Source organism: Bombus fervidus, chromosome 1, assembly GCF_041682495.2.
Source record: "Bombus fervidus isolate BK054 chromosome 1, iyBomFerv1, whole genome shotgun sequence".
Classification (NCBI taxonomy): domain Eukaryota; kingdom Metazoa; phylum Arthropoda; class Insecta; order Hymenoptera; family Apidae; genus Bombus; species Bombus fervidus.
Genome location: NC_091517.1, coordinates 13,325,562 through 13,353,529, shown reverse-complemented (window position 1 = coordinate 13,353,529; position 27,968 = coordinate 13,325,562). Strand labels below are relative to the sequence as shown.

General features: G+C 33.1%; 3 protein-coding genes across 6 annotated transcripts; 2 read left to right on the top strand and 1 right to left on the bottom strand.

The window, feature by feature from the left end:
• Positions 1-232: 232 nt before the first annotated feature.
• Positions 233-7,007, top strand: LOC139985954 (uncharacterized). Its single transcript, XM_072000862.1, has 17 exons — positions 233-487; positions 567-875; positions 1,201-1,328; positions 1,392-1,553; positions 1,825-2,036; positions 2,124-2,338; positions 2,521-2,792; positions 3,145-3,352; positions 3,908-4,064; positions 4,391-4,566; positions 4,636-4,944; positions 5,131-5,258; positions 5,339-5,503; positions 5,651-5,862; positions 5,966-6,180; positions 6,290-6,558; positions 6,650-7,007. The coding sequence occupies exons 1-17, from the start codon at positions 260-262 to the stop codon at positions 7,005-7,007; spliced, it is 3,723 nt and encodes a 1,240-aa protein (XP_071856963.1). The 5' UTR covers positions 233-259.
• On the bottom strand, positions 6,578-12,182 carry Metrs (methionyl-tRNA synthetase 1). 3 transcript variants are annotated; one of them, XM_072002851.1, is made up of 16 exons: positions 12,041-12,182; positions 11,412-11,566; positions 11,221-11,337; positions 10,990-11,139; positions 10,795-10,911; positions 10,612-10,733; positions 10,410-10,526; positions 10,294-10,332; positions 10,051-10,215; positions 9,689-9,965; positions 9,227-9,608; positions 8,918-9,131; positions 8,596-8,832; positions 7,808-8,129; positions 7,508-7,732; positions 6,578-7,415 (listed from the first exon to the last, which is right to left on the bottom strand). In XM_072002851.1, exons 1-16 carry the CDS (start codon positions 12,147-12,149, stop codon positions 7,266-7,268), a joined length of 2,898 nt encoding a protein of 965 aa, XP_071858952.1. In that variant the 5' UTR covers positions 12,150-12,182; the 3' UTR covers positions 6,578-7,265. The 3 variants fall into 3 exon arrangements, with proteins under 3 accessions (XP_071858952.1, XP_071858953.1, XP_071858961.1); XM_072002852.1 differs by having other exon boundaries at positions 10,612-10,727; XM_072002860.1 differs by lacking the exons at positions 6,578-7,415; positions 7,508-7,732; positions 7,808-8,129 and adding an exon at positions 8,299-8,365.
• On the top strand, positions 12,098-15,198 carry LOC139987065 (N-acetylglucosamine-6-sulfatase). 2 transcript variants are annotated; one of them, XM_072002920.1, is made up of 9 exons: positions 12,098-12,236; positions 13,134-13,193; positions 13,289-13,495; positions 13,576-13,737; positions 13,807-13,980; positions 14,041-14,242; positions 14,320-14,612; positions 14,697-14,813; positions 14,889-15,198. In XM_072002920.1, exons 1-9 carry the CDS (start codon positions 12,228-12,230, stop codon positions 15,054-15,056), a joined length of 1,392 nt encoding a protein of 463 aa, XP_071859021.1. In that variant the 5' UTR covers positions 12,098-12,227; the 3' UTR covers positions 15,057-15,198. The 2 variants fall into 2 exon arrangements, with proteins under 2 accessions (XP_071859021.1, XP_071859012.1); XM_072002911.1 differs by lacking the exon at positions 12,098-12,236 and adding an exon at positions 12,940-13,065.
• Positions 15,199-27,968: the final 12,770 nt, after the last annotated feature.

Below are 27,968 nucleotides of genomic sequence, written 5' to 3'. Positions count from 1 at the left end.
TTTCTTGTGGCGATATTGTAGGTAAGCAACTCCTTCGTTGATCATTTGGAAATATGATATACGTAATGTATTTAGTATTAAAGTGTCGTAAAACATGTAAAATACTGAACTGATAAATATATGTGAAATAAATTAGTATTATCACTCTGGGTTTTCTTAGAAGCTTATAAACGGTAATTCGTATATTGACGAATTATATAAAAGGAATTATTTTCTAATACAACGTAATGTAAATGTGAAAATTCTCTCTCGGGAGAAAATGATTGTTCGAAGAAATGTACTATCTAGGCAAATTCATATAACAGTGCGATATATAGGTGACTTCAATCTTCTGAAAACGCTAAGCACCACTGGCATATTTACGATAATAAGAGAACCTAGCGTGAAAATCGACTTCCGTAGGTTTATGAGAAGCGAAACTTGGACAGTAGGTGTCGTAATCGATTTGCGTTGTCGCAATGAGACCGCCGTACGAATTTTCGCTGAAGTAAGAGAAACTTCGTTTTTCACAATTACAACGATAATCGTTTGACAATGAATATCAATTGATTTTTATTTCAATTCAGAGCTCGAAATATCGAATGTACGATTACTCTTACAATTGGTTAGTGTTGGGCTCGGATTACAATAACAGTATTCCTTTCTTGAACGATACCGCTTATAACATAGTAACGGATGTTGTTCTTGCTATAACAAACGAAAATGGCTATGATCTGTACGATGTTTTTAATCACTGCAAATATCGTGGTGGTGCGTTAAACGTTACTGGGCTTGGTACTTGGCATCGTGAGTCTGGATTGAAAGTTTTCTTAACGCAACCGTTAATTAATAGAAGGGCCAACATGCACGGCATGAGATTAAAAATATCTGGTGTGGTGAGTCCATCTATCGATTCCTGTAGACTTTTAGAGTTTCTCCTAGATTTTTTTTTCAATCCCGAACTTGCTTAATTTACGAATGTTCTTCATCAACTGTAAACATATTTTTCGGACGATTTTTTAAAGAAAATACAATGCACTAAAATTTTTAATTAATCGGGAACAAATACATTTATCGCTTAGTTATTAACATTGAGCGTAGAAGGGCTGTATAAGGGAGAAACGTTAACAGTTTATCAAACGTTAATTAATGTTAGTTGAGATCAATAATTATGTGTTATCTCGTTAATAATAATAATAATAATAATTACGTTATGCGTAGATTCAATACAGACCAAAGAATATGCGTCTCGAGGATTACATGCAAGACATAAATACGAGATCGTTGGATAGTATGCATAAATTCGTACACGCTATGATTTTACATACAGGAGATCTTTTTAATTTCAGGTATTATATTCGATACTAATCGTTCGTTGACGTAGCGAATTTTATCTTTTCTTCTTTTTTCAGCGTTCATGCCTCGGAAATAATTTATTGGGACAGACATAGCGTGCATGGTTTGATTTTCGAATTCTTACGGTCGAATTACATCGATTTCGCTAGCAATCCAAGAATTATGGTGTCTGAACGATTGGATTACGCTACTCTAATCGGCGCAGCATGGCCAATTAGGTGAGACAATTCCCGACATATTAACTAAAGGCAATAAATAAATTATACCAAATATGTATATTTACTGTTAATTGTATTAGTTAATAGTATTAGTATTAGTTAATTGTATTAATTGAATAGTATAGTAAATGTATCGTCGATAGCGATATATAAATTACGAAAGTCTTATAGCTTAAATTATCTACAAAAACTTGTTTAGTCCCTCTCCGTTTAATGTATACAACCCGAGAAATATTCGATGATACCTAACAGAAGAATTATCTCTGGTCAGACCCTGTTTCATGCTGCTATCGACTTCAACGAATAAGATCAAGTTAGAAATCTTTTTGAAGCCCTTCACACGGCAAACGTGGTACGTGTTTGCTGTTTTCGGATTATTTTCCATATTCGTTATAAAGATGATAATGAATCGCGAAGATATTGGCAAGAGAGAAAAGTATTCAGGAGCGGTGGTGCTGTCGATAGGAATCGTGTCTCAACAAGGTGCATATGAAAGATATCAATCGGAAGCTAAATTATTAAATACGTGCAAAGATCAAAATCTATTAAAACTATTTGAAATTTCGACAGGTGCAAATTTTTTACCGAAACGTTTACCAAGCCGTATAGCGTTATTTCAAATAATTATACATAGCTGGATAATGTATAATTATTACTCTGCCAGTATTGTCTCGGCTCGATTGAGCGAACCCCTCGATATGATGGAAGATTCCGTAACTGTTCTTGCTGATAGTAATCTAAAAATTGCTGCGGAAGCTGTACCATATCTAAACTACTTTTTATACGTAAGTTTAATTACTACGTTTAAATAAAAAATTAATTTGTCACAAAGTGAGACTTCGAATTAAATCTGACAAAGTTTTCCAGTTTTAAAACTCTATATAATCTAAGAATCCTTTAAAGTGATAGGAAACATTGTTTAAGGCAAATGAAATCAATATTACGATATTAATGATATTATCAACAGAAACTGAACTGGGAATCGGATTATTTTCGCAAGAAACGCTGGGATCCCCTGCCAGAATCAAAACGATATCTCCCAATCGAGGAGGGTATCAGACAAGTCGGTCAAGGAATTTTAGCGTATCATACGGATCCTAATACAGCTTACCCTTACGTTGAAAGAATGTTCGATTCAAATAAAATCTGCGAATTGACAGAGATTCATTTGTTCAAACAATCGGTGATGGGAATGTACGCCAGTCACAATGGACAGTTCATTGAGATAGCAAAAATAGGGTGAATAAATCGTAGCATATATTTCTTTCATTTAATAATTACATTATGTGTGTATGTGTGAATTTTCATATATTTATGAAGTACTCAATTTATTTCATTTTGCCCATTTTGGTTTTAACGTATAAAACATATTCTTTATATTCTAATATAATTTAATTATGGAAATACGTCAATGTTGCTAAACTGTTAGTAAAAATACATTCGAATCTCCGCTTGACTTTCATTTCTACTAAATGTTTTGACAACTAAAGAGGTGTCTTCATAAAAAAATAAATTTCCATAGACATCCGTCGACTATTAATGACTATCTTTACTTAATGTTTTAAAACTAACTTACTGGTCTTTTCTTAAGGTTGACAAAGATGTTTAATACTGGCCTTCGTAATCGGCAAATCAAGCATTGGTCGTCGAGGAAGCCACAGTGTCAACCCGACACTTTGTCCACAAGGAGCATCACGATCTACGAAACAGCTCCAGCTTTGATTTTATTGGCATTCGGAATGCTCGTAGCTGGAATCATTTGCATCGTGGAAAATATTATTTACAATCGTACGATGAAGTGAGTGATTTCACTTTGTGCACGATCGTAAGTATGGAAATAAAAATTTATTTTATACTTCATAGGAGTACGGAGAAAAGTGCACGAAAGAGGAGCGAAACGAAGGGAAGTTTCAGCAGTGGCAACAGCAGACATAACTTGTTAGATATAAATCCATAATATTCGTACTGGTTTCCCATTCGATAATAAAGTAGAATTTCTATTAGTAAGCTATTTCAATTAACTTATAAAATTAAAAAATGAAATAAAAGAGTTAGTTATGTAATGTATATATTTGTTTGCAAGGGATCAACATTCTTTCTGACATACAAATTGTAAATTTTGAAATATAAGCAAAATTAGTCGATTAACTATTGATCTGATATAGTCATTATCGGATATTACTAGACTACTATGCTATAAAACAGTTCAGAATCACGAACGGTTTCGTTTTCTAAAGAGCCATCACATCAAACCTGACATGTTTTCTCATGAAAAATAAAAGAACGGAAAGGAAGAACTGCCAGGGACTGTAGCACGAATACTCTACTTGTAGTCGTTCGATTTGCAATCGTGAATAAAGGCTAACAACAGTAGTGTCATGCACTTTTACAATTTCTTTTATTTACAGTTAATCGTTGCACTGTACGCGAGCAAAATGGATATGATTCGTGATTATTTCGTTTTTAAGAATGTTGGTAGAGTGGCTGGATTTTCCTGCGGAGAGATCGAAAGTAGGTAGTTTTCATTCTGTGAAGCAAGTTTCTCAATTTTCTAAAATAAAATAGTATTTTTAAAAGAGCAAACATTAAATAAAAGATATTTCAAACGTGTCCTTTTAAATATTATTACATTCTCAGATTTTTCTTAATTTATAATTATTTTTACATTCAGAAAATTGAAATTATCGATTGAATAATACTTTTTGGTTCAAGAAAATTTCGTCACAATTCATACACATAATTAAACAACAATTTCATTACATATTATTTCATACGCATTCGTATATTTTCGTTCCATTTTTAAAATTACACCGTTCATAATGAATATTTACATGCAGATGATTATCAGATCGTTAAACTTCTCAATGATGCTGGGATTGGGGTGTCCATAAATCAATTTCCATCGACAATCGATATATCCCGATTTTTGCACAGTATTTATTGGAATTTAGGTATATTCTTGGACCTACAATGCTCCATCGCGGACAAAGATGTAATGGAACTTTTCTACGAGGTATTATATTGCTTAAATTATGTTACACTTATTACATTTGGAGATTGATACACAAAAATTACTATTTAGACCTCGACCCATTACATGTTTGATCATTTGCATCAATGGTTGATCCTGGGAGAAAATATGAGCCATACTATCAACTTATTAAACGACAGTACATTTAGTATCATCACAGATATCGCGATTGCTATACCAAGGGATGATGAGTACATTTTATATGACGTATATAATCATTGCAAATCTTGCGGTGGTTTGTTAAGTGTTACGGAACTTGGTACCTGGACTAAGAACGATGGATTACAGATTACTCTGCGGCCAAATAAATTTTCCAGAAGATGGAATTATCATAGGATGAAGATCAAGATTGCTGGTGTTGTAAGTTGAAATAAATATATCTAAAAAAATTACATTGCTTAGATAGTAAAATATTAATTTTGTAAAATTAATATAAATTAAAATCTTAAAGGATTAAACTGAAGCAATATAACATTTACATTTAGAAATTCATTGTTTAAAAAATTTGTTTAGATTCATTTACCTTCGTGATACTTTTATACATAGGTAACAGCTAAACCTGAGGATCAAGATTTGGTGGAATATCTACGAGAAAAGAATGCTATACGCACGGACAATTGGTCTAAGTTTGGATTTGCTATCATGGAACACGTTCGAGATCAATTCAATTTCACGTAATTTTTCAACATTTTCAGATTATACAATTTTATACGATATTATGGTTTTCTTCGTTTATCACATAACTTATTTTTAGTTTTGAGGTGATAAAACTGGATCATTGGAACAAAAACGATAGCAATTTTGGACCATTGATAGCTGGCCTTCGCGATAATATCTATCACATGGGATATTTTCCATCGATTTTGACTGTCGAAAGACTCAATTATACAAGTGTAATTACGCAAGTTTGGCCCGCAAGGTACTATAGTAATTGACTATACTTTTTATACATACATATATTTTTCAAGTCAAGTTATGAAAAAATACATCGAGCATTATAGATATTTTTAATCAATAATATGCAGTATGTGAAAGTATAAAATAATTCTTTAAATATGTTTTATAGAACCTGCTTTATGTTTCTTACTGTACCTTCGTCAAAAGTGGACATGAACCTAATCTTTAGACCATTCTCACGAAATGTTTGGTACATGATTCTTTTATTAATAATCGTCATAATTTTTGCTATGTGGACAATTTTTAAACTCGAAAAAGATGCTGTTTACTCTGATTATGGGTCCACAATTCTCATTATTGCCGCTGCATTAAGTCAACAGGGTCTGTTAATAAAAAATTTGTTATAAATCATATAACATTGTTCATATAATAATGTTCATTTATTAAAATGGAATAAAAAATGGAACTTATATTTTAATTACAGGATTACCATTTATTAGCAATCAATCTTCTAGTCGTGTTGCTTTTTTTCACACAATGATCTTTGGTCTACTTGTATATAATTATTACTCAGCAGCAATAGTATCCAGCCGACTAAATGCACCATTAGATAAAATGAACGATTCATTGTACTCATTAGTAAAAAGTAAAATGAGTCTTGCAGCGTTTAAGGATATCTATTTCAGTGTTTTATTGCAAGTGAGTTTTAATTTTGCATGCTATTGAAAACAATCTTTTGTTTGGAATTTCGTTTCTATCATACGGATAGTTAAATATTAATTATTCATAACCGGAAAAATGTTTTTAGTCTCCTGCGGAAGATGTTCAATATTTTAAGAAACACTGGGAAACTATACCGCAAAAGAAAAGATTTCTTTCGATAGAGGATGGTATGAAAAAAATGAAGAACTTAAGATTTGCTTATCACGCGGAGCCCGATAATGTTTATCCATTTATAGATCGTAATTTTGATAAACAAATGATTTGTCAGCTTACCGAAGTACATTTACTTCGTCCTTGTTCGCTAGGTTTATGGTCAACTCAACATAGTCCGTTTCAAGAAATAACAAAAATAGGGTAAGAAAACTTCATAAGAATAAGTCCATAAAAGTTACATGTAGTATATATTTTTCTAAGCGGTTTAGTAATTATATAATTGTTGTTGTAGTATTCTTAAGATATCCACTTCGGGGATTCGGAAGCGAGAAGTGTCACGTTGGAGTTACAAGAAACCTTATTGCAACAAAGATAAATATCATGTATCTAGTGTAACTATTCATGAAGCGACACCAGTTATACTTGTTTTATGTTTTGGCATCATTTTATCAGCTATTATTTGTTTCATAGAAAATGTAGTTTTCCGCAAATTAAGCACAAAACAGGAACAGGTAAAAAAATCTGGAAGTCGATTAAAAAAGCGTAATCAGAAAAATGTTTTACCAGGGATTAAAACTACGGTAAAGACAAAAGTACCTATTCGTGTAACTAACAAAAGAAAATTTTTTTCTAATAAAAATTTTCATTAGAAAATAAATGAATTATGTTACTCCTTTACCTTTGGTCGAAGAAGTTATGTAAGTTACAATTTTATAACTTTTTTCCCGATGTACAAATTAATTTTATTAAATAAACTATATGGATTACATTACTTAAATGTGAAAATACTATGTGGTATTATTCCGAAGTGCGTACGTTGCAATAAAAATGTATAATGACTTTTTATTATATGAAACCTCCATAGATTTTAATGATGTGAAATGTATACATATTGATTAGCAATTTGCTTATTTCTTTTTCTTCGATTTTTTGTCAGTCGGAGCTACAGCTGTTCCAGTGAGATCTCCTAATTGTTTTTTGAGTTTCAATAATTTTTCTACTTCTGGTTGCCATACAGATTTTTCTTCTTTAGCTTTTAATTGACGTACAAGATCGCCCTAAAAATAGAAACAACAATTGCACAAAAAAAAAAAGAATAATTGAAAAATTGAACATTTAATAAGACCATAAATATAATATTTTATTGTACCTGTTTAGCGATGGCCGCTTCCAAACTTGCTACGTCCATTGCAACATCTCCATTTTGTTCAGGTACCAAAACCGTTTCAGGTTTTTTACTTTTCGATTCAGGAGATTTATTCTTTTCACAAATGAGATCAGGAAGCTTTTTCTTTAAAGCTGAGAAAATTTGAATTTGACTGGATGGCCATCCACTTTTATCGAACTTGGCCTTTAGTTTTTTAACTTTATTGTCCTAAAAATAAAGAAATGTATAACATATGTGACTATTGCGTTAAATTTAGCATAATTGCTTAAAAAGTTCACTAACCAATTCTGCAATTGCACTATCCAATGATTTTACATCTCCGTGTCCACTGTTACTTGTAATTTCTTGCTTACCAGCATACTTTTTTCTTAATGTTTCTACATCTTTATCTTCTATTTTTTTAAATAGCGGAGATGGTTTACCAATTTTGTGCCCCGTAGGAAGTATGTTTATGATAACATCAGGTATATAACCATAGTTACTAGTTTGCAATCCCAATTGGGATCTTAATTCGCGGGCGGTGCATGGCATGAATGGAGCCAAAAGGGCTGATAAAAGACATGCCAAATTACAGCAAATACCGATGATCGTCCCAGCTCTTTTTCTACAAACAATAGAAAAAAGCACAACGTTACGCTATGTTTAAACTAAAAACAATGACGCCACTTAGTTCTATTAAGCGAGTGTTATTCATAAGTACTGTAACAGACCTGTACAACATAATTTAATATATGAAAGTTGATTAACAGTCACAGTCAGTTAACAGGACTTACTTTACAGCATAAAATTAAGTCATGTAACAGCAACATAAATCATGTAATCCTCACTGAACAAGGGTACCTAGGAAATAAAGATATTCTAATCTCTAATATAATAAATTATTTTACATGATATGAATTCCCACTAATTGAAACGAAAGTAACAGAATAAAATGGGGACAGCATGCAACAAAAACTAAAGATTTAATGGCTTAACTATATAAAATATTTGTATGAAAACATGTAAAGGCCTACAGTACACTTACGAACGGCATAATCTCATTATGTAATTAAAACGGACATAGCACTTACTTATCGTTATCTGTTCCTTTAATTTTCACCCATGGCTCTTGGAATTGCATATATTGATTTCCATGTTTTGAAATTGCTAAAACGTTTTTCAAACCATCACGTAATTTAGCTTGTTCCAAAGCATGTATATAAGATGATAATTCACGCTGAGCTAATACCAGTAATATTAAGTCATCTTCCTGAAGTTCTATCGGTGGTATCTTAGAATCAAAGTATTTTTCCGCAAATACTAGAGCCCTATTTATTAAAGAATTGAATTGAAAACACTACTAGAAATAAAAATCAGAATTCATACCGTTTATCATAAAAAAAAAACAAATACCTATTAACAAAATTTCCAAAATTGTTTAATAATTCACTATTATTTTTAGTCGCTAAATCCACCCAATTAAAATTCGAATCTTGCGTTTCGGGTCTAACATATGCAAGATAAAATCGCCAAACATCAGCCGGTATACCTGTATCCCTAGCATCAGTTCCAAATACTCCAATACCTCTTGATTTAGAAAACTTTGTATCTTCATAATTGAGGTATTCTAGAACCAGGTTAAATCATTAATAATTAATTGTTTATATAGAAAAGTACTTAACAATATATAGTTCTTTTGTCTCTAACATATTAAATGTATACCTGTTGCCATTAAATGTTTCATCAATGTATAACCTTCATTAGCTGCTAATAAATAAGCAGGGAACATAATTGCGTGAAATGGAACATTGTCTTTTGCCATAAATTGGTATAGATCAACTTGTACATCTGTAGGCTTCCACCATTGTAGGTATTCCTTCGTATATCTTTTTGTAATACTGATATAACCAAAAGGAGCATCGAACCAAACGTAAAATACTTTATTTTCAAAACCTTTTACTGGAACAGGTATTCCCCATTTTAAATCTCTTGTTATACATCGTGGTTTAAGTCCATCACGCAGCCATGGTTTTGCAACCACTTTTGCAACGCTTGACCATCCCTTTTCTACTGTTGAGGACCACTCTTTTAACTTGTTTTCTAACTGCAAAGTGATATTTTCTTCATTGAGATATGATACACTTATAATAAATAATGTCATAGGTATCATAAAGAAATTCTTACCTTCGGTAAATCTAAGAAGAATTGTTGCGACTTTTTAACAATAGGTCTATTACTACATACTTTACATCGCGGAGATACAAGATCCGTTGCATTCACCAAATGACCGCATCCATCACACTGATCGCCACGTGCATCTTCATATTTACACCTTGGACAAGTTCCTTCTACAAATCTATCGGCCAAGAACCTATCACAGGACTCACACAGAAGCTGGTCTACAGTTTCACTTAATACATATCCTTCTGATTTAATTTTTAAGAAAAATGATTGTACAATTCTGGAATATAAAATATTATATTAGTTAATAGCTAAATAAATTGTATATTAAAATAATTAAGCAGCTAATACGAGTTTCATCTTACTCTGTTTGTTCTGGTGTAGTAGTACGACCAAAATAGTCAAACCCAATATTAAACCATCGATAAACATCATTATGTATGTCAAAAAATTTATCACAAATATTTTGGGGTGTTGTTTTCTCTTCCAAAGCTTTAGCTTCTGTAGCAGTACCATATTCGTCAGTACCACTAAAAATTTGTGTCATTTTTATTATGAATGATTATTTAATTTGTATGTTATATCATGTGGAAAAGGAAGGTACATACCTAATAAAAAGGGTATTATAGTTTCTTTGTCTACAATATCTGTAAAGAAGAAAGTTATTTAAAAATATGTACATTTGTGTGACACTATTATAAGACCTACTTATTATGAAACACACCGAGCAAAAATATCAGCAGAAAGAACACAACCAATAATATTTCCTAAATGAGGAACATTGTTGACATAAGGTAATGCTGATGTTACTAAAATATTTTTTTCTCCTTTTTGTGGCAACCTAAAAATTATGGATAAATTTATATTAATTGCGTACTTATTATTTCTTTTAAGATAAAATCATTTATATGTACATTCAAGCTTACACAGGATAAGGAAAGTTCTTAACATCAGGATATGATTTAGAAGACCAATTGCTTGAAATATTTTGTATTTCTTCCTGACTAACTGCTTCCATTTCTTTTTCTTTAGTTGGACTAAGCTGCAACTAATAGTTGACATCAGATGTAGAAAAATATAAAGTATATACATATTAATAGCAAACTTACATCAGCTAGTTTAAAAGGTTTAGGATTTGAATTAGTATTAACAGGAAACCAAGATGCAGCTTGAATACTGGAAATTGCTTTTGAGCCTCTTTCAAATTTGTATTCTTCAATGGAATTCTAGAACAATCAAATATACAAATATTACTAACTTTGACACTAATATCAATATAAAATACAAAGTTAATGATAAAAGACCTGTATAACTGGCAGCAATTCAATACTGGATATCCAATTTTTAATTGATAAATATTCTTTACTTAATTCATTTCCAATTTCTGTGACCATTACTGTAGACCATAGAGTTACCCAAATACATATATCTGCCAATGATAAGTCATTATTATCCTAAAATAATTTCAATAAAATTTTAATCTTGTGACAATAATTTGACTAACATCACACTAATGCTATTTTATTATGAATTACCTTAATTAAGTACTGTTTGTCTTCTAATGCATTATTAAGTTCTCTTAATAAAGACCATAAACATGACTTTTGTGTGGTTTTGTAAATCCCTGTATTACCATAAAATGCTATAGCTGGCTGTAAATTATATGATGTTTATAATTTATATTATTATATACATAAACACTCATAATTAATTTATTATTGTTTACCTGTAACTGAGATATTTCCCATTCCAACCATTTATTATTACGAATTTTTGACTCTTGAGATGAAGAAGGTACTATGAGCTGCATTGCTGCATTAGTACTAAATAGTACTAACCCAGATGAAAGTTCAATAGAAGGTAAACGGCTCAAAAAGCCAACTATACATAAAATAAGAAAACTCACTTTATATTAATTGATATACTGAAATGACTTAAAAATCACAATAAACCTCTGGTTTAAGTGATCAATTTAAATCATATCTTTTCATTGAATATATGATTTATAATACCAAAAATCATTTTCTGGTGTCATGTAATGATTATTGAATGAACAATCATCGAACAACAAAATATATCTACTTTAATAGTAAGATGTTATTCCAAATAGAAATCAAAATATTTTATCACTCTAATTTCAAGGATAGCAAGATAATGATATTGAAATATAAATGATATGATAAATACATATATATTAAACTCTGCTAATTAAAAATTCTAGATTGTTTAAAAAATTTGTAAAAGGTCAATGGATTTTAAAATGATGAAAGCAACCTACAAGTGAAACAAACATATGGCATTTCATCATATGATCAGAAATTGGATTACTTGGGGCGGAAACATTAAATTTCTTACCTTTTGGCTGTACCGTTTTTACGGTAACAGCATGTTGTGCTACTTTAGCTGCAATTACTAGCTTTAAAGTATTCGGATTGCCCTCGTTCGTTGAAATATTCATTTTCATTAATAACTTAATAAATATTCACAATAAATAGATGAAAATATTTTCAGCACACAACCGACACATGTGAGCGACAAGTAAATGCAGTCTGTAAGCAGATACCATGAACAATTTCACAGCACATTGCCAATCTATTCGAAACTAACCTCATTCTACTAACCTCAAAAGTTTAAATACACTTTGTCATTCATATACTTGTTTAACAAAATCCATTAGAATCTTTTTGGTTATGTAGAATTAAATCACACAACGAATAATTGTTCATTCGTTTAATATAATGTAATATAAAATTGAAGATACACTAAATGACAGTTGGTAATACCGAAAGTTATTGCATCTACGAGCATTTTAATTCTAACATTTAACATTCATTGTAAGAACTTTTTGCTAGTAAAATCTATAAATTTAATCACAGTGACATTTTCATCTTCAAATATTTTTCTTTCATACAATACTTAATAAATATTTTCATACATAAGTACATATAGGTACAAATTTAGTGAATAGTGGTGTCCTCTGGCGTGAATTGTATATATTATTACGGAGAATTTGATTCTGTAGTGAAGTTTACTGAAGTCTAACATTTGAATTCTACAGCAATTTTAATTTATTATTAATATTATTTAATGTCAAATGATATATAATATAGAATATAAATTTAATTTACATAACATTTCTTATAACAGTTTTTCTTATAAAATTTTATTTTTTCTTGCAAGCCGTGTAAAATAAGTTTAGGGGAATACCCTTATTTCTATTTATATCTTGCATTTTTATGTATTTTCAATTATTTAAAATTTAAAAGAAAATGACTATTTTATTCATTTGTATTTTTGTAAGTTGTATATTCTTATCATATTGTGCAGAAAACATTGTACTAATCATTGCTGATGATTTGGATATATTTCTTGATGGCATGGTAAATAAGAAAAAAAAATAGAAATAAAAAATGAATAAACATACGAACTAATTAATTGTTATTTTTAGACACCAATGCAAAGTACATTGGAATTAATTGGGAGTAAAGGTGCAACATTTTCAAATTGTGTAAGATGGAAATTTAATTCTTTAATAAATAATTATTAATTAGGACCATGTTTAACATTAAAGTATATTAATAAAATATTTCTTTTAATAATTAGTTCGTCGCTTCACCTATTTGTTGCCCAAATAGAGCATCAATTTTAACTGGAACATATCAACATAATCATTTAATAATAAATAATTCAATTAGTGGAGGATGTAACAGTATCGAATGGCAAAAACTGCAAGAACCAAATACATTTGCAGCACACTTGAAAAAAGAAATGCTTTATAGAACTTTTTATGGTGGAAAATATTTAAATCAGGTACATATCTATAAAATATTATAAACTGTAATTAGTTGAACATAAAGTGTTTCTAATTTAATTAAATAAATTTTATGGAGTATGGAGAAAAAATAGTAGGTGGATCCTCTCATGTACCTGAAGGATGGGATTGGTGGGTTGGACTTATTGGAAATTCAAAATATTATAATTATTCTTTATCTATTAATGGAACTGAAAAAAAATTTGGTAGTGAACCAAATGATTATCTTACTGATGTAATTGTAAGTATGGAAAGATCATGTGTACATATGTACATACTTTTATAGTAACTTAAAATTATCTTCTTTCAGAGTGATTTGGCAATAGATTTCATTAAGGCACATAATTCAAATAGTGAACCATTTCTTATGGTTTTAGCACCGCCTGCACCTCATGCACCTTTTATACCAGCAATGAGGCATATTGATAAGTATAAAGATGTGATAGCTAAAAGAACACCTAATTTCAATACACAGACTCAAATGGTATAAAATAATTTTCATACAAATTTTGATGTCACTATGTTAAACTGTATTATTTAATAGGACAAGCATTGGCTAGTACAAAGGGGGCCATCTCCACTTCCTGATAATTTATTGCCTAAGTTAGATGAAATCTACAGAAGGAGATGGGAAACATTGCTAGCTGTTGATGAACTTGTAGAGAATGTATATGAAGCTTTAAAAGTGGGAAATCTTTTAAATAATACTTATATTATATTTACATCAGATAATGGATATCATATTGGTAGTATATTTTGCGTTTAAATAAATTTTAACATAAATCAGATATGAATTAAAATGGATTGTACATATTATTTTTAGGCCAATTCAGTATGCCGATAGATAAACGCCAACCATATGAAACAGATATTAAAGTTCCATTATTAATACGAGGTCCTGGAATTACACCATCAAAGATTGTTGCACCTGTCAGCAGTGTTGACTTATTTGCAACAATTTTAGGAATAGCTGGTATACAACGTCCATCTGATGGAATGTCATTTTTGAGAAAGATATTGCCAAAAGATAGAACTCTCTTAATAGAGTATAGAGGAGAAAAATCTAAAGGTATTCCATCCTCAGGTTGTCCAAGTGATTATGATCCAAACCTTACAGTATGTATTAGATATATAAGAACAGTTATATGCAAAATGTATATGATATAAATTTTATTTTTGCGGAATTTATCATCTTCACAGTTATGTTCCAAAGATATGGCATGCAAATGTCAAGATGCTGCAAATAATACTTTTAGTTGCATACGACGTGTATCTCCAAAATTCAACAATATTTTCTGTATTTTTGAAGACGATAAGGTACTGTTAATAATAATAATAATAACTTAACGTAAAAATAAAGTAATCATTAATGACATTTGTTGTTTTTTATAGCATTATATTGAAGCATACAATATAACTACAGATAAGTATCAACTAGAAAATATTGGATATACTATGAAACGTCATCATAGATACAGATTGAGGAAAAGTCTGAAAAGAATGAGTATTTGTAAAAACGAAGATTGTATTGTTACAAATATGGAAAACATATATGTTTAAGTCTCAATGTATTATAGATTTCATTAGTATATCTTATTTGACTATATACATTTTAAATTTATAATATGAGTGTCCGTATAAAGATCTTTTATTATGTAATTAGTGAAATATTTATAAAATCCAATATTCATTTTCTTACGAATTTATTTTATGTTTACTATATCTATAAACGTATGAACCATTAAATATGAACCATTAAAAGTTGGAAATGCCGACGGCCGTCTTACTTCGAATTACTGCATTTATGGAAATCATGAACGAAGAATACGCCGCGAATCTGGATATAAGAATAACTCGTCTTGCTTCCCGGGAACCTCGGGCAAACTGTTTTCTTAGCAAATATTTTTATTAAAGCCCCGCGGTTCGAATATCTGAATAGCAATCGCGCTATTCGGGGGCGGAGAAAAAGAAAACTGAATGAAGACAGAACGTAGAAATATGCTTTTCCCATATCCATAAATTTAATCTATTAAAACGTTTTGAATCGTTTAAGGATTTATGAAATATTATGATAGTAAAATTATCCTGTAAATTATTAAGATCGACGTTAAAAGATATTCTGTCATTTTTTATATTTTATACTTTAAAGAATAAAATTTTATAATTTTGTTTTCAACAAATCGCACAAATATTGGTTAATAAATTTTTAAATTTATATAGACTCTATTCTTCTGACCCTAAACGACGGGGATAACTATAGGGCAAAGTGGCACGATTTGATGCTTTTCAGTGCCAAGCACCGTAAGAGACATCCTTTCATGTTGCATAAAAGAACGTCGGAATGTTTGTACACACGTTAACAGCTCTATAGGCTGTTTAATCGTTTGCACAGATGGTAATTTAAGATAATATGATGTCCATACAATTACACAAAAATCAATATAAATTGAAAGTACCATTACAATCAATAACCATTTGTATTTCAGTTTTCGTAATTGATAATATGGACCAACTTTTATGGATAACACGTAACTCTGAAAAATTTTTAAGAAATGAAATGAATTTTGAAATACATACAACACAATTCTAAGAATAAATTTTGTTTCAAAATTAATATTAACAGTGTAAAACTTCCGACCAGAGGAATTCATGAGTCGAATTATATCACAGTATGTTTCACTCGAAAAGAGGCACAGCTGAAAATGCAGCATTGAAAAAGAGAGTTTGCGGGTGTTTCGGCAAACAGCATGAATCCCTGCTCGATCGATCGGGTGGAGGATTAACAGGCCTCGGCACGAATTGTGAAGTCGTTACATCGTCACTGAGACGTGTAAGTCGGCTTGCGAAAAGTCCTTTTTTCTTCTCTCTTCATTGATCGCCAGAGCGAGTGATCGTTTCCTTGTGCATTAGGATCAATGGCTTTCGTTGGCTTCCGAGTTTTGGATTTTAGCTTTCCTGCCCCCCGGAGATTTTGGTCCTGTTCAATTTTCAACCCACACTACGAAACGAATCGGAACGTATGATCGGTTAGTAAAATATTCATAAATTCTATTTTATATATATATATGTATGTATATATTCCGTTGGAACGTTGATTGATAATCGAGAAAGCGTTAAATAAATGTTATTCGAATCAAAAAGCGTTGTATGTGTGCGTATTATTTGTAGTAGATAGGATTATTAGAAATATAAAAATTTGAATTTAAATCGAACTCGATAGAATCCATTATGGCATTTTCCATTAGATTTCAATTTATCCTTATAATTGGTAGAAAAACAACATTGTTTATTTCGTCCACATTAATTTCCCCTTTACTCAAGATGAACGCTAATTTGAGAAACATAAATTTGCATCAAATACTTTGGCGAATCGGGAAACAATGAGTTACAAATTTCCTTTCCTAAACTTCGCTTAACTTGCGATTCCGTAGAATCCTCATTAAGATTCCTGAATTAAATTCTGTACGCTAGGAAGAATATTATATTAGTTCTCTATAAGTCTGATTCTCTGTTAAATTAACTTAATACTTTAAAACATAGCTTTATCAATTATAACTATAAATAACTACAAATCTTCTATATAATACAAATTAATGAAAGTAACATACCTGGTGATATTTACATTAATTTACAGAACATTATTAAGACATGTATTTGAATAACGTAATTAAAAATTGTCCTATTATTTAGAAAAAGAGGAATAAGAAGCAAAATCAAGTTGCTACGTTTCTACAATATGTATCAATAATCTATATACTAAAAGAAATATGGAAAATGTAGAAAGAGAAGTGTGTCAGTATCCCTAATTGAAGATAATTTCAATAGTATTGAATTTCATGACCGATAATAATAAAAGCGCAGGGCTCGCATTACGGAACCGCTTATCCGGACAACAGTAGTCAAATCAAACACGAAGCTATTAACTAGGTCAACATTTCGGGTCTGGGGTACTTAGTCCCGACTACTTGGTAACCTTCGTCAGTGAGCTGCACGTCGTGTATATGTATTTGCACATATATGAAGCAGGAATTCTACGGTGAACAAGAGCAAAGCAGCCGTGTCGGACGGTCTTAAATAAATATCTGATGTGTAGGGGTCGTGCTGGCTCTAGGTGCCCCCACCAATATTGTTTTAGGCACGGCCCTTGGCTAGCGAAGTTTTGTAACTCGAGAAACGAGCGCCACTCGTGCCTGCAACGGACAAGATACCAATAGGTGTTGGAAGATCTAGTCGAGTACTTAAGTTCTCGAGATATCCTGTCTACACTTTTGTTCTTGTATCCTACAAGAACGCAACATCCAGTTCTGTGTGAACTATGACAGCTGCCAGTTTTACTATTCCAATGAAAGTATTGTATCTATGCTTCCTCATGATCTATGATTTAGGCTCTACCTTAAACGATTTTCACTCTATGTCATTTTTATTCAGAGACTTAGTACTTGTTTAAAATGATGAAAGAGTGTAAAGAATGAATATTTAAACATTTTGGAAAGTTAGAAAGTACCGAGTTAGAGTTTGCTGCAAGTAGACAAAGAAATTTAAGTCTGTTTGAGTCAGTTTGAGTAAGTTTAAGAATAACTTGTCAGGTTGAAAAATTATTGCTGACATAAATTAATAATGAAGTAAAAGATAAACAAAGTGTCAAGTGAATAATGTGATTACATACGTAATAAACATTTCCTGATATACTTATATTATACGATACGTATATATTGTGTATTATTCATTTAACAAGTTCGAATTTGTCATTCACTTGACTTCAGACTATGTAATGGTTACAAATTGGCATTGCCTTATTAGAAAATTATTATTAGTCTTACCGATAAATATTTTTGTAGTGAAGTTCAGCTAGAAAAATCTAATTGTGAATATTGTTTTAGGTTCTCTTCGTGGAAACCAGACGCTTCTTAATAAATACGGTACGTAGGTATACCAATTCTGTCTTCTTCTTTCATTTTGATGTAAGGTTTGCTCTTACCGGTATTTGTCACGGAAATAATTAATTAGTAGCAGAAAGTTCTCCCACTTTGTCGCTCTTTCCCTCGCTTTTTCTAACCGTGTGGCCTTCTCCTCTTCACTGTACCGACTCATAGCTGCGCTCAGTCGGCTGCTGAACCCCTTTTGCTCATGCAACCCTTATTACCGTGTCGCAGCTCGGTTAACACGAGCGGGTTAATGAAAAGCTCGAGCAAATATAGAATTTCTCGTAAAAACTACAAATTACTGCTGTGTCGGGTGCATAGCCGCGTGCAACGTACTTCGTCCTCCTACTCTTTTCCTTCTTTCATCCCTCTCGCTATCCCGTTTCTCTCTCTTCTTCTTTTCCTTTTTTTCTGTTTTTCGTAATTGTGAAATTATACAACGGTATAATACGCGAGAATAGGAAATAATAAAATGTTTCTGGACGTACTTCGAAGATCGCGTCGGGATTTTATGACGGAGAATTCGCGGGATCGTGCACGAGATGAAAACGCTATTCGAATATGTCCGCGTTTTACGAGTTTTTTCTCGTGCCGCTTAAAAGGCCGAAATGAACGAGCCCGTAAAGTTTTTAATTTCGCAAGAACCGCGCTGCCCCTACCATAAATGTACCGTGAAAAAATGCAGCATTCGTCTCGTCAAAAGAATAGAGTAAAACAGCTACGATCAAAATACTAAAGATGCATATTATACGCGTATACCTTTCCTATGTATTAATTAATAAAGGGATAACTGCTGGTAAATTTTGTTCATCCTCGATACTTATATTAAACGATTAAATTTCACCATTACGGAGTAGCTTTTTTAAAAAACATAATCAGGCTTCTGGATATAAATTATATACCTTTTGGAAGTAATATTTTAATGTTTCACGAGCATAGTAAACTAGGTGTACATATAGCTTCAGTTTACACCAGGTAGCTCCTTCATTTTTGATAATTTTGTTCTTGAATCTGTTCAATTTTTATCTTCAATGTAACACTACTTTTATTATTCGTTTACGCGATACCTAGAAAATCGTTGGAAAAATTTACAAAAATAAATTAACACATACAAATGTAAAAAACGCCAAAAGTATTGAGGTAGATGCCTTAATCAACAGTTAAACAAGTTTGATCGGCTGTTTCTATCATATTAGAAGATACAGTACTGAATTAAGTATTTCTATTATACACGAGGATATAATATATACTAAGTAAACTATCGTATTAGAAGAAATAATCTTAGACGCCACTATTCGATATCTACATCATTAACACAAGAACGATCCAGAAGACATTAAGATGACTCGTTTCCAATGAACCGTTCCAATTGATCGAAACGAATTACGAGTGTCAAAGCAACGCCTCGTTTCTACGATTGCAACCCCTCTTCGATATCACTTCGCTCGGTACTCGACGTTCAAAGAGCGCATATAGTACCGCGTGATTCAAGACGCAAACGCGATGAATTTACGGCTAGGCGTACAAGCAACGGGAATAAAGGCAGCACGCGAGCAACTATACCATTGCCGGGTTATCTCGCATTATATTATTACACTCGTGGCCAATGTTTGTCAGTTTAAAACCAGGAGCCATTAGCAGGTATTATTTTAGCAGTGATCCACCGTTAGCGAGAACAATGGCGTCACTACGGGTTACGTCCCACGATATTAAATGAGGCGAAGTGATACATTTCGAGGGGATAGTCGAGCAAATAGGGATGATGCGGTGATGGCACGAGGGACAGAAAAGGGAGAGGGAGAGAGAGAGAAGGCAATCAGGATAGAAAGGGAGTATAAGGGAGAACGAAAACACGTACAAAGGAAGATAGAGAGGGAACCTGGTCAGAAGCACAAGGGTTGAGAAGAGGAAAGAGACCCAGCACGTATTACGTTACGCCCCTGGGCTGTGTAAATACCACAGCGCTGTAATCTAGAGTTAATGGTGCTCTCATGATACGAATGTCTATTAAAGCCCTCGAAACTTATCTACAAGAACTACCAAGGATGCTCTTTATGAAATGAACTCAATAACATTTACGTGGCTTGCGCCCGCTGCACATTTAATCCCGGTATAAGCGAATGCACTACAACGATCTTTCAATGCTTCGTTGCTGTGAATATTCAACTAGAATGAATTTAACTTGTTCGTTTCTTGTACGATCTGTGGCTTATTTACCGACGACGAGGTAGAATTTATTTAAGGTTCATTTATCATTTCTAACACAGTTCTAGTGTATAGCTATGCATTCTAAAATTGAATTCTGCTAGATTTATTTTATCATCCATGAAATATTTATGAAGTTAATTTACTACGATGGTTAAGTGATTCAGATTAAGTAGCGTTGAGAAATCTGGCGCGCGCGCATTTTCAATCGAACAGAGAGAGTGAGATGCGAACAATGAAAATTGAATGTGATTTATCGGGAACTGTGACGTGCGATGTCGCATAATATATCAGCCGAGGCAACAGGCGAAAATAATAGTTTGGAGAATTGTAGTCGATATCAATGCGCAACCAGCTGGCTATGTCTCTGACAGCGCAATTATCTGGTCTCGCTTGCGGTCGTACACCAACCCCTTTTATTATCGCCATCCCCAGAATCAACGCTTCTATCATACACGTTCTGCCCTAATGCTCGCGTATTGTCGGGGATTGTCAGATGATATCTATCGAGTCTCGTTATAAATCGCTCCGACATTTTTGCATATATATTAGATTTCTCAATTTTTTCCCTTTTTTTCTTGATAATACCACAACGATGTTTCGTCTCTTTAGAAATCTCTAATTTGAAGAAAAAGAATGTAATATAATAAGTCATTGTGCAACGATTAAGAAATATAAAATTTATATCAATTCATCTTCTAAAATATTTCAATTAAGAAGAAAGAAATGTAATTTGTAATGTGTGTAATTGCGTAATGAACGTTTCGCTATTAACAAATTTCTGTCTCAAAGAACAGAGAACTTTTGATTTATGCGGTCATAGTGATCAAAATATGCGCACTTGCTAATAGCGATGATTTAGAGTATTCCGATATCTAGTTTCATTGCACGCTATTGATTAAAAGACAATTTGTCTGTCCGTTTATGGTTCTACGTACGTGTGGTTCTGCGGTTTCGAGGTCTCTCTATTATTTCCGGCCGCGGTTACAATACCGATATTGAATAGTAATCAAAATTCGTAGTAATCAAAATTCGCGTACACACATTCAACTGAAATAGGCAAATGTATTAGATTATACCGCGAAGTGGTTGTGCCGTTTATTTTTGTATCACTGGTATAAAATTTGAAATGCGATAAAAGTTACGGTATGGGATGAACGTCGGTGTAAATTGAAATTGTAAACTGAATTTCTCCTTTTTAGATGAGCACCTAAGTTCGAAAATTGATAAAAAGCTTAAGATAATTGAATATATCCACACATGTAAATCCTATCAAATCTGATTCTATTACAAATAGAATGATTTTTTGTTAACAGCGAAAAACAATATTTTAAAAGAGCATATAAATACAAATCCAACGATACAAAGCACAGTATAAAAAACAAAAAGAGAAGAAATAGAAAAATAGATACGAAGAACGTTATACAAAAGTGCAGAGGCGAAATACAAAAACGGAAGTCATATGTTAGATTAATATTATAATCTATTAATCGTATTACAGAAGAAGTTTAATATCTCTATTCATCGATAACAATCATCCAAAAGAGGAAGTGTCGACCCTAATCAACTATTCGCTGATACAACGTATCTCCTTATATAATTTAAACGAATACCTTAGTCTCCTCTTATTTCATCGATTATCATCGGGCAAAGTAAAAAGCTCTTTTCCCGGACGACACGCGGACGAATCGATACTTGGAACGGAGAGCCCGAAGGCGCGAATGTATAATAAAATAGAGCCGGTCGTGACAGATGAAATGTTGGAACGGTGGACAGATCCATGCGTACGTGCACACGTGTCGACACGGAACGTCCCCGGCCACGTTAGCACGCACCTGTCAACTCAGAATGTAATCGCGGAAATCAAAGAGACCGTGTTCGACGACGCGAGAGATTCTGCATTGATAGAGCCGCATTTGCCGAGGTGACATCGAAAAGAGACGATCCGAGGGTGTTACTAGGCAGGAAGCCATTTTGAGTTACTGACTTGATTAACGAACAGATTCAGATCCGAAGAGAGAGAGAGAGAGAGAGAGAGAGAGAGAGAGAGAGAGATCTACCGCATGCATCTGTGCCTTTGGCACGAGCAGCAACATTGGGAATCCTTGTTTTAACTAGCGAATGGGAATCCTTATGTACATGATAATCGAATAACAATCGTTTCGTTGGTCGGTGTCGTCATGATTATGCGACTGATTATCTTCTACTGCAAGGGATACATTTGCCCGCTCATTCGTCAATTATTCCCCTTTGTTTCTTTAACATAAAGTTTATCTCGTTTCTAAACGTTATTCAGCATCGAAAGGAAGATTTAGAAACGTCTCAATATAATACTTATTTTTGGAGATCAGAAATTGTGGATACTTGCGCAGACTCATATTTCTGTGAATGCGATTAAAGAAATGGAACCTAATCAGAGATTTCTTTCACTTATTAAATATTATAACGAGTATTGTATTTTCTATATTTTATATATTCCAGCATATCGCGCGCATTCCGCGTATTTTCAATTTTCCATGGACGTAGAAAAATTCTCAGTCCACTATGTAACAGGATAATAAAACTTTTATGGAAGATGCTTACATATTAGAAAACTGTTGTTAAGTATTTCGAAAGTATATCCAGTATCATGCTCTTCTGTAAGAAACCACTGGATTTCCAAAAGAATACCCGAAAACGATGCTTCGGTTAACAGCTATGCGTGAGAGAGAGTGTGAGAGAGAGAGAGAGAGAGAGAGAGAGAGAGAAGTCCTCCAGATGCGGATTCTTTTTGTTGAATCTTTTTCGCGGAATGTTCGCAGTGAAACCGGGAGGGCCGTTTGAGCGTCGAAAAGGAGGAGCAGCGTTGGAGGGAATAGCGACGTTTTAAGACCTTAAATTCTAGATTTATATCGTGAAACGCCAGGCAAAGCCAGGTCTGGCACGATGACAGCTTTCGAATCGCTGGTAACCCTTCGGCCCATGGATGTGATTGGCTGTCTCTAGGGGTGGTGGGTGTGGCCCCCGCGGAAACCATCATCCCCGTCGGACGTCGAGACTTCACGGGATCCCCTCTACTTTTCCATCCCTCTGGAATGTGCAGCTTACCTAAACGAGTCCTCTCGACTCCCCAGGCGTTTTGGAGGGGATCGCTGGAACTTCCTCAAGGGGAAATACTGGAAGGAAGAGGGGTGACAAAAGAAGAGGGAGGTATCTGTGTCTAGGGACGGATAATCGGTCCGCATTACTGCCTCTTTCTCTCTTTTACTTCTTCTCTATCCCTCTTCTTTTCTGTCTCCGTCGAACGCATTGTAAAAGTCTGCAATAACGCTTTGAATGATGTCCGCCTCTTTTGGTAGAGGGGAAAAATATGATGGAAATTCGCGTGTCGTTCGAACGATAATTCCTTTCTGTTCTTATTCAAGTCTTCGTACGGTGATACACAGATCTCTCCTCCGTTTAAGGTCAATGATATTTTTTCCTCGTTATCTCGAACGACATATGTACCATGCGTTTTATAGGACTGTGATAAGAGGCGGTAGATTATATGGAAAGATTGTTAAATTATTTTGTTCCCTCGTCGGAACCTTTCCTTTCTAAGGCGAAGGCTTGTTCGCAAGGTGCCGGCTTGTTTTCGATAAGAATGGTCCTTGGTTTGCTCTCTTCACAAGGTTTTACAATGGACTTAATTGTCGATGTGTACGTTTTAAGCGATCGAGTTGTTAAATGCCTTTTATTAGTTTGAGATTCGTAGATTATACGGTATTTGATAGAGAGAGATAACTATTTTTATGTTGTACCAATGGAGATACAAAGAATTTGAAATGAAATTATAAAATCGAACATATATAGAGAAGTGTACGAGTATAACTATTATTATTAATTGGTAACTTAGTTGGAGGTCCAAGAAATATCACTCGAATTCGCATGAACAGAATGTTAAATTAACATTGACTGTGAAATAGGTTGAAGAATGACAGTTGCGTTAAATTCACAAAGATATTTAGGTGTTTTCAAAGGACAAATGGAACTATGCAGATTTTCCGACCTTCATAGCACTTTGACCGTATTCAGACTATCGTTGCATACCTACGAGGGTTCCCAGGCTGAATTCTCATCACGAGAAAACCCGTCGGGATTTCACGCGTCGGCTCGCATTACTGAATCCTACATCGAGTTACAGGGATTATAACGAATCGTCAGCCGAGTACTGAGGTTCCAAGTTCTTTTCACAATAAAGTTTCATACGGTCCTCATAACTCTGTTTACTTTTTATCTTCTTTTCTTTCACGATACACGTTATAACACAGCAATCTTCCTATTTTTCTACCACTGTTAAAGCATGGAAATTTGCTTTCCCTTTTTTTTCGAAATAATAATAACATTAGTTATAATATAATTACACCGATTTGCTATTTCAACGATGAGACCGATTTAAATAATTCCTGGAAGAGAATATCAGTGTCGCGTTAGTTCTACACGGCTAGTCACAGGTTGTGTTAAATGAACGCTAACTTTACTGTTAATTATATTAATATAACATGTGCGTTGCATCTTTCGTATGCGATTATATCGTTGTATTATATATCTTAACTTATATATCTTACATACTGTACAATTTTATATTATTTAAAATTTTTAGGCGCGCAAAATCATTCGTTTATTCATTTTCTTGATTTCATGCATAATTAACAATTAATCTTTTCATACAAATCATAAAATATTATAATAACGTTAAATAAGTTAATCTTATAGGACTAATGGTACAATACGCTCCAACTCTTAGGAAAACAATCAAATTGTTGTTATTTTTCTGATGTCAGTAAAACGGATCTTATCAAAAACGAAATTGTATATCAAATTTGAAAAATTATGCTCAACTTGTATCATTTAAACTTGTTTAAAGTTTACAGTCTGTACAATTATGTGGCAGGCAGAAAATCGTAAAGATTTAAGTCAAAATTTTGAAGATTTTATTATATCTACGTGTTTCAACTTCTAAAAGTATCATCCTTTTAGTTTCATAACTAATTAAGTTATAATTTTATTCTCTACCGCGGTACTTTATGACTTGAAAAAATATAATGAATTTTTATAACAACGTACGCAGACCATTATTATGGGAGTGCTATATTACCAAACACGTTATTGCATTCATTATTTAAAAAAAGAAGTCCATCTCGAAAGGGTTAAATCATATTCTATTTAAGCATTATTGATAAATTCTTCTCGCAAATATAATTAACATCATTTTTCAAATATGACGTAATTTTCATATCGTTCATCCATAAATCGAATAAAATTTCGACGAGTTCTTACACCGATGGAGAGATCGGACGATGACATTATCATAACGATTCGAGCAAAGAGCGAAGGGATGGTTTTGGGGTAATTCGAACCGGGACTCTCGTCGCGTGCACTAAGTGTTCCTCTGGCGCTTCGAGCAGAAAATATATCGGCGAGGGTGGTGGTGCTGGCGCTATCATGGCGCTCGGGGCTCATGCAGCTGACGGCTCAATTATCTCAGCGAGGGTCTCACACAGTCACGCCTGCGACCAAACCTACCCCCCGGTACTTACTCTCAGCATCCTTGAAACAGCCAACCCCAACTCCATTGTCCTCCAGCTATTAACTGCCTCTTCTCGTCCCGAATGAAGGACTCGTTGCTTTCGAATGCTTTGACTCCTGTCACGCAATCGGGTGCCATTGACTGCTCCGATAACGCGTTCTCTCATTGGCGAGCTAATCCTTTTCGAGGACTCACCCGGCTGACGGACGAGCCACGCGTGATCGAATAATTCATAGTCCGAATTGAAATTAATTATATATTTGCTGCTTTTTTGTATAGCTGTTCTTTGATTTTTTGATTTAACCCAATATTTAAATTTATTTTGCAATGTATGTATAATACAGTCATGGTGTGATTTATGAATCAGATTGGAGGAAGAAACACTTTAGCAATTTTAATTTGAACTCTGCTTCCAAATTACAAGATCGTAGATTATTAAATACAAATTGGATATTTTCCTTATTATCTTCAGATATAATTTTATTATTTATATTTATTATTTTAAAGTAGCTATTTAAGAGAAAAATCATAAGATAAGAGATTGAACGATATGATTTAAGAGAGAATTATTTCAATCATATGAATTATAATCGTTTTATTGAATTAAAAAATTTAATTCAATTGTATCATTTTATTAGTCTTATTAGAGTGTACTATCTCGAGCTAGAAATAGAATTACAGAACACTTCTTGAACAAAGCTAATAACAAAGAAGTAGTATAAATTCGCGTTTGATTTTATTCAGAATTATAAAATGCTGATGCTAAAAGTATTGTGTTCTAGACGGATCCTATTTAAAAATATAATAGCCTAACGTGCGTATATAACTTGTGTTCGATTTCTTCACTTGAGATTAGGGTGCAAACAGTGGACAATTAAGGGTACCGGAAGTCAATATCTTGGACGATAGTCTTTCTTCGAAACCGGTAATGTGGCCATTAGTAGACACTCCTTGTCCTGTTTTGGCATAAATTTAAACGAACAATTTTTGACATAGTTACCTATTTAATTTGCAAATATCTAAGATGATACTATTGTCAATAACAGAACATCAACGTCTTTATAAAGTATTTGATTAAGATACTTGAACGAATGAAAGGTCGAAAATTTGACTCGTTAAATATAAAAGCAAATGAAATCTTCTGTCTCAAATCGATTGATCTCACGGTTTTAACGTAGAACGGATTTCTCTTGCAGGTTTCCTTCGTTTGAGCTTCTTCGGTGCACTAATGGAAATGAAATCCCTTAGGATAAAGGCTCCGACAGCAGCTCCGACAAAGGTGAGTTCAGTCGACCCTAAAACTCAATCTCACCCCCGGCGTTACCTGCTCACGCTCTTGTTCATCGTTTCATTTGATTACAAGAAAACATTGAAAATGCTCAACCACGCTAGTCCCTCGTTACAGCGAGTTAATCAACCTATAAATTAATATTATCCGGCCTGTCTTCCTTAATAGGGGAAGATCAACGTCGAATAAAACTGGCTACCCTTTCGAAGGGTGATCGAAACCGATAAAAAGTTGAAGTCCACCTTCCCTCGGTGAGAAGAAGTTCGAGGAAAAGAGTTTAATTAATAATTAGACTGCCCTCTCGTTCTTTTAAATTGGATTAGATCCTTTTTGGTGAAAAGTCAGATTTTCTTTAAAGATCAATGCGGTTATGAGTACTTACTACAGGGCTTATTAATCGATGGTAAATGGTAAAATTATCTTGCGAGAGGAATTCAGCATATTTTACTTATTGTAAATTCTAATTTTATATTAAGAACTATAATCTAGACTATAAGATTGAAGATCTC